We start from the raw sequence: 7,427 nt of genomic DNA, 5'->3' as shown, positions 1-7,427 counted from the left end.
AAGCAGACTGCCACATTTTTCTCCTATGGAGTGGCTGACTTTTTGGTTAGTGCTTTAACCACTGAGCTACCAAGGTGGTGGTGATTGTTGTTCTTGTTATGTGCCGTCTAGTCAGACCTGACTCATAGCAACCCCTCCTTGGGTTTCTGAGGCGGTATCACTACAGAAGTAGGTTGTCCAGCCTTCCTTTCCAGGGGTGGCTGGTGGGTTTGAACTGCTAGCCTTCTGGTTAGCAGTCAGGTGTCTTAGGCACTCTGACTCATGGCAACCTGGTATACAGCAGAATGAAACACTGCCCTATTGTGCACCATCTTCACAATCCTTGCTATACCTGAGCCTGTTGTTGCAGCCATTGTGCCAATTCATCTCTTTGAGGGTCTTCCCCTCTTTCACTGACCTTCACTTTAGCAAGCATGATATCCTTCTCTAGGGAATGGTCCCTTCTGACAATATGACCAAAGTACATGAGAAGAAGTCTGGCCCTTCTTGCTTCCAAGGAGCATTCCAGCTGCACTTCTTCCGGGACAGATTTTTTTGTTCTTCTGGCACTCCATAGTGCTTTCAATATTCTTCCCCAATACCATAATTCAAAAATATCAACTCTTTTTCAGTCTTCCTTATTCATCCAGCTTTCACATGCATATACAAAACGCAATGCAACCACCGCTGTAGAGTCGGATCCGACTCATAGCGACCCCTCCTTTGGTTTCCGAGGCTGTATCACTATGGAAGTAGATTGCCCAACTTTCCTTCCGAGGAGTGGCTGGTGGGTGTGAACAACCAGCCTTCTGGTTAGCAGTCAAATGCCTTAGGCACTATGCCACCAGAGCTCCCTCACATGCATATAGGTTACTGAAAATACCATGGCTTGGGTTAGGTGGACCTTAGTCTTCCGAGACATCTTTTCAGAACTTTGAAGAGGTCTTTTGCAGCAGATTTGCCCAGCGCAATACATCTGATTTCTTGACTGCTTCTTCTACTGGTGTTGATTGTGCATCTAACTAATATGAAATCTTTGACAACTTCCATCTTTTCTCCATTTATTGTGATGCAGCTTATAGGTCCAGTTATGAGGATTTTCATTTTCTTTATGTAGAGGTGTAATTCATACTGCAGACTGTAGTCTTTAATCTTCATCAGTAAGTGCTTTAGGTCATCTTCACTTTCAGCAAGCAAGGTTGTGTCATTTGTATATGACAGGTTGTTAATGAGTCTTCCTCCAATCCTGATGCCATGTTCTTCTTCATATAGTAGTTTCTTGGATTATTTGCTCAGCATACAGATTGAAAAAAATTGGTGAAAGGATACAACTCCGACACACTCCTTTCCTGATTTTAAACCATGCAGTATCCCCTTATTCTGTTTGAACGAAAGATTCCCGGTCCATGTACAAGTTCCTCATGAGCATAATTAAGTGTTCTGGGATTTCTGTTCTTCTCAATGTTATCCATAATTTGTTATGATCCACACAGTCAAATGCTTTTGCATAGCCAATAAAACACAAGTAAACATCCTTCTGGTATTCTTTGCTTCCAGCCAAGATCCATATGATATCAGCAATGATATTCCTCGTTCCATGTCCTCTTCTGAATCCACCTTACATTTCTGGCATTTCCCTGTTGATAGACTGCTGCAACCATTTTGAATTATCTTCAGCAATATTTTACTTGTGTGTCATATTAATGATATTGTTTGATAATTTCCTCATTCTTTTGGATCACCTTTCTTTGGAATGGGTACAAATATGGATCTCTTCCAGTCAGTTGGCCAGGTACCTGTCTTCCAAATTTCTTAGCATAGAGAAGGAAATGCTTACAGCGCAGCATCCGTTTGTTGAAATATCTCAGTAGGTATTTCGTCAATTCCTGGAGTTTTGTTTTTTGCCAATTCCTTCAGTGCAGCTTTGACTTCTTCCTTTAATACCATTGATTCTTGATCATATGCCACCTCTTGAAATAGATGAACATTGATCAATTCTTTTTTGTTATAGTGACTCTGTATTCCTTCCCTCTTCTTTTAATCCTTCCTTTATCATTCAATAGTTTGCTCATAGAGACTTTCAGTATTGCAACTTGAGGCTTGATTTTTTTTTTCTTTTTCATTTCTAGGAATTCTAAGCATTTTTTCCCTTTTGGTTTTCTAATTCCAGGTCTTTGCATATTTCATTTTAATAATTTGACTTCTCAAGCTGTCCTTTGAAGTATTCTGTTCTGCTCTTTTATTACATCATTTCTTCCATTTGCTTTGGCTACTCTGCGTTCAAGAGCTAGTTTCAGAGTCTCTTCTGACATCCATTTTGGTCTTTTCTTCCTTTCCTATCTTTTTAATAATTTTTTTTTTTTTTGTATGATGTTCTTGATGTCATCCCATGACTTGTCTGATCTTTGGTCATTGGTGTTTGATGCAACAAATCTATTCTTTAGATGGTGTATCAGTTCAGGTGGATAAAATCAAGGTCACATTCTGACTCTTGTGAACATGTTTTAATTTTCTTCAGCTTTGTCTTGAACCTGTATATGAGCAATGAGGGTCTGTTCCACTGTGGCCTTGTTTTAACTGATAATATTGAAGATGTAGACTATGTGAATTTAGGACTCAGGGGCCACAGGATATGGTGTAACAATGTACAAATGAGCATGTTGCATATTGAGGGACAGAGCAGGGATGTTGGCTATCAGGGAGTACTTCTTGGAGGAGATGGGTTAAGGAAGGACTTTGAAGGAGCAGAGGAGCTGAGGTTGGCTAGTGAAGGAGGTGGGAGAGGCAGGAGGATGTCCTGGGTAGCTGTACAGGATAACAGCCTGTCATTGCTCTAAGAGACCTGAGAGCTGGCTGGTGTTGTGAGTGAGGCACTCTGTGTGACAGTTCTGGGCTTGGCTACATCAGAGATCGGATGCAAGTACTCCTGCTCGTCCCACTCACTGTGTCCCTCTTCTATAGCACATGTATTGGACAATGCTGCAGCAGCTGACTCACCACTCAGTCAATGGCTGCAACCTCCGCCCGGGAGACCTCTTGGCTTCAGGAACCATTAGTGGGCCGGTGAGTACTAGGTTGCCTTTGTGGCTGCCCATATATAGCATCCTTACTCCCCACACAGAATGGATGGTCCCCAGCTCACCTTCAAGAAGAGATCCAAGCCCTAGATCTTGTATCTTACAGCTCCACCTTCCTCATAGCTTCATCCATCTATGTGTGTGGAAGTGGCCCAGATTCAAACCTGAAGAGACTGGTCAATGAATGAGAGGCTGGTTTCTTCATCTAAATAAGGCAGTCAGAATGGCACATAGGGAAGAATCAGGAAGCTGATTGTGTTTGGGTGTCCCCTTCTTGCGCTGCACCCTGCCAGAACAAAGTGCCCCCTGCCCCTACCAGGGCCTGCTCCTTCCTCTCTATGCCACTGGGAGCCTGTGGCACAGTCATGGAACCTCAAAAGAGGATGACCTTGGGGTGGTGTGTGTCAGTCACTACCTGCGGGGGCCCAGTGCCACCCTGTTGCTAGGTGGGACATTTATTCCAAATCAGAGAGTGTTACACATAACAGTCTCATGGTAAGATGCAGCCTTAGAGTGGGGAGAGGGGCTGAAGGAATTGGCCTGCTGGTCAAGGGTTTGCTGCGTCTCGAACAAAGTGATGTCTTCAGTGGGAGAAGGTCCCTGACCTGGGATGCCCTGGCCTTGCTAAGCACTATCCACCCAGAGCTGAGGTGCTTACCAGGTTCTCACATGAATACATATGACGCTTTCTTCCCTTTTCTGTTATGAAGGAGCCAGAAAGCTTTGGTTCCATGTTGGAGCTGTCGTGGAGGGGGACCAAGGCCATTGAGCTGGGAAATGGGCAGACCAGGAAGTTTTTGCTGGATGGGGATGAAGTCATCATCACAGGTGAGGGCTGCGGGGCCCTTTGGGGTCCTCTCTTTCCTTGCCACTGTGCACTGTTCTAACCCCAGGCACATCCTTCTGTCCAGAAGCCATCTAACTCAGCCTGAGGCTGTCATGCCCAGATTCTGTGCCTTCTGGTTGTGTCCTTCCCCATGATCTTGGCAACCAGGGGACTTCAGATCTGAATCTCCTGTCAAAAACCTAAATACTTAGGGAAACACCTAATAATGTAACAGAATATATTTATTGTGTGAATTTGTGTTTCAAATTCAGCAGTTTCAACCCAGACATATCCAGAGGGGAGGAGTGTTTATGTAGGTCATTTTTATATTAATTTCTCAGGAGATCACATCAGAACACATGTCGGTTCCAGGCAGTTGGAAAAGTTGAGTCACTAAGGATGTGCCATACATTTTCCAGTCAGACCTTGGGGTTCCTGTACCTCCAAACAGGCTGCACATAGAAATTCTCTGAAAGGGCCCACTGCCTAAGACAAAATGATCTATTGTTTGACTTGAAGGTGACTTTAGGAAAACAATTTCTTAAAGTCTCACGGTTCAAAAGGACACCTAAGGGTAGATGGTGTAGGTGGGTTACTCCAATCCCATGAACCCAGAAATCTGGATTAGAGAATCAGTACATTTTTGTCAAGACCCACATCACAGCATCCAAATAAGTCCTGCTTCTCTCCCTTCTCCCTGAGCACAGTTAAGAAATTATGGCAGGTTCCTTGTTGTTCTAGACTTTTCAGAAACTCTTTATGCAGGATGCAGTGATCTATGTCTGTGTTCAGGGGAGGTGCTGTTGAGTTAGTGACTGAGAACTCCTGAGCAGGCCATTCTGAGAAGGCCAGATGCCTCTGTCCAACACTGAAGTGTACCTGGTGCCTCAGAGACTGTTTGACTGAGAGGAACAGAAGCCATCCTTTGCCACCCCCAGCCTAGTTTGCTTGGGTTAAAGGGTCTCAGTGTAAGTATACAGGGAACTTCCCAGGCTGGCCATGGGATGAGCCACCCAGCCTCCCAGAACTAGTGAGATCACTTGGTTCTGTGCTCTCTGTCCCTCTCTGGAGCCACAATATTTACCTCAGGGAGGTAAAGACATCTCTTCCATTATCCCACTTTGAGACCCATTTGCTCTGTAGAGCCCTCATCCCTGCATCTCCAGCTTGCACTCTGGCACATCCTGGCTCTAACTGAAGCCATAACTTTGTGTGTTTCTCCAGCATCAACTCCAACACTGTCCCACTGTAGTGTCTCTTGGTTCCTATTCTTGAGAGAGAGAATCTGATTGGCTCTGCTTTAGTCTTCTCTAGTCCAGTCAGCTCCTTCAAGAGGCCACGTGTCACAAACGCCCACCATGTTAGGAAGGCTTGTTTTTTTTTTAAATTTTAGTGTGATTTGCGTGAAAGTTTACAGAGCAATTTCATTATCCATACAGTAGTTCCTACACATTTTGTCTCAAGACATTGACTGCAATTTCCCACAAAGTAACAGCTCTCTTCCCACTTCCTCCCCATAGTTACCTCTTTTCCGTGTCTTTCCCTCCTATGCACTACCCCCTCCACTCCCCAAGCAGTCTCCCTGTGCATATATTGTCCTTGGGAAGCCTATTCTTAGAAGGAAAGTTGCAGAGCATCAGCTGAACAAGTACAAGGTGCCCAGAAATAGTCCTATCCCCTGGCTGGGCATCAGCCTTCGGAGAAGACACCACTCCCTCTCTCCCACTGCAATACCTCATCTGCCATATCAGTAGAAAGCATTAAGAAGAGGTAGTTGATTTTAATTTGTCCCCTTAGACTCATTTGAGAACAGTGATGACTTATTGATAGAATTTTCACCTTCTATGTGGTCGACACGGGTTTGATTTCCAGTCAATACACCTCACTCATGAGCAGCCACCGCCCATCTGCCAGTGGAGGCTTGTTTGCTTCTTGTTAATGATGCGGAACAGGTTTCAGCGTAACTTCCACCTAAAATGAACTAGAAGGAAAATCCTGGTGATCCATTTCCAAAAAGTCAGCCAGTGAAGATCCTATGGATCACAGTGGTCTGATTTGCAACTGATCATGGAGATGATGCAGGAGCAGGCAGTGTTTTGTTACACTGTGCATGGGGTCACATGAACTCGAGGTCGATTGGACAGTAGTTAACAACAACAAGAAGACACATTTGGAGGATTGAGGGGCTGATGAACACTGACTCAACCATATAATCTATCTTAAAAGAATAAGTTTAGCAGAAATTAGACATCTCTCCTGCTAGCCATTATGAAGTCATCTCTGATGCATAATATATGTGACTTAAAACATACTTATTATCTGAAACTTTACTACCAAGGGAAGGAAAAGCAGAAGTGCCTCAGAAGAAAGACCTGGTGATCTGCTTCCAAAAGGTCACAGCCCTAAAAACCCTGAGGAGCAGTTCTACTCTGTACACATGGGTTTGCCACGAGTCAGAATTGAGTCAATAGCAACCAACAATAACAACAAAGATATTCTGAAGGAAATTCCCAATGTGCAGACTGAAAACTACTTTTTATTCTTTCAACTTAACCAAGGTTAGAAAATCACAAACAGAACTGAGTCTATTTTCTGCTCTGCCCTGTCCCTCTTGCCTCTGCATGGCAGAAGCACTCTTATGTGGAAGAAATGCCAGAACCATCCCCATCCTAGGAAATACTGTTTTAACTGAAGCCAAAGGTTTTCTGAAGCCATACATAGTGTCTGACAACGTTGTGTAAAGTTTATGAGCTTTTCAGCTATAGTTTTGTATTCCTGGGCATCCCAGGAAAACAAGGAATGATGCCATGGTAGCTCACCACTGTGGCCATTAGTTAAAGCACAGTGGTTGGAAGCATGGGCTGTGGAGTGAGCTGGCTTTGGTATGAGTCCCAGGTCTGCATGTACACATGGCGTGATTGTGTGCATGTGACTTAGCTTCTCTGGGTCTTAGCCTCCTCATATATAAAGTAGGGATAATATTTTTTTGAGAGTTAAAGAACTTGGTGTCTTTCCTGGCACTCCTGATTTTCTACCTTATTACCACTTAGTGGCTGATGCCAGCCACCTAGGTAGTATCCTTGTACCTTGCTCTCTTTTCAGTCTATCAATAAGTCCTGATGATATTCCCTCAACTCTGACCCTGAGCGTGTCCACTGCTCTTCCTGTTCATTTTCCTCACCTACCCTAAACCCTGCGGCTGATCCCTGGTCAGCCGCAGGGATCTAGGTGAGGAGAGGAACTCAGCACGCCCAAAGCAGCAGTGCGGGAGAGCAGGAGAAAGGGGATTAAAAGCCAGGAACCTGGACAGAGGAGCAGTCAGCAGCAGGGATCCAGGTGAGGAGAGGAACTCAGGCACGCCCAAAGCAGCAGCAGTTCAGGATAGCAGGAAAAAGGGGATTAAAAGCCAGGAACCCGGACAGAGGAGCAATCAGCCGCAGGGATCCAGGTAAGGAGAGAGAACCCAGGCACACCCAAAGCAGCAGGATGGGAGAGCAGGAGAAAGGGGATTAAAAGCCAGGAACCTGGACAGAGGAGCAGTCAGC

General features: G+C 44.8%; 1 protein-coding gene across 1 annotated transcript in view; it reads left to right on the top strand.

Moving 5' to 3' along the window:
* The window catches only part of FAH (fumarylacetoacetate hydrolase), a 61,789-nt gene that overhangs the window by 39,303 nt on the left and 15,059 nt on the right, over nt 1–7,427 (top strand). The window contains exons 12-13 of the mRNA XM_007951813.2: nt 2,941–3,042; nt 3,767–3,884. Coding sequence (XP_007950004.1) covers nt 2,941–3,042; nt 3,767–3,884 — 220 coding nt within the window. The remainder of the gene's footprint in view (nt 1–2,940; nt 3,043–3,766; nt 3,885–7,427) is intronic.

The sequence above is a fragment of the Orycteropus afer genome, unplaced genomic scaffold (assembly GCF_000298275.1).
Source record: "Orycteropus afer afer isolate SDZICR_OR568_19922 unplaced genomic scaffold, OryAfe1.0 scaffold00313, whole genome shotgun sequence".
In the NCBI taxonomy this organism is placed as follows: domain Eukaryota; kingdom Metazoa; phylum Chordata; class Mammalia; order Tubulidentata; family Orycteropodidae; genus Orycteropus; species Orycteropus afer.
The sequence above is the reverse complement of the archived record's forward strand: the minus strand, read 5'-3'. Positions and strand labels throughout refer to the sequence as shown.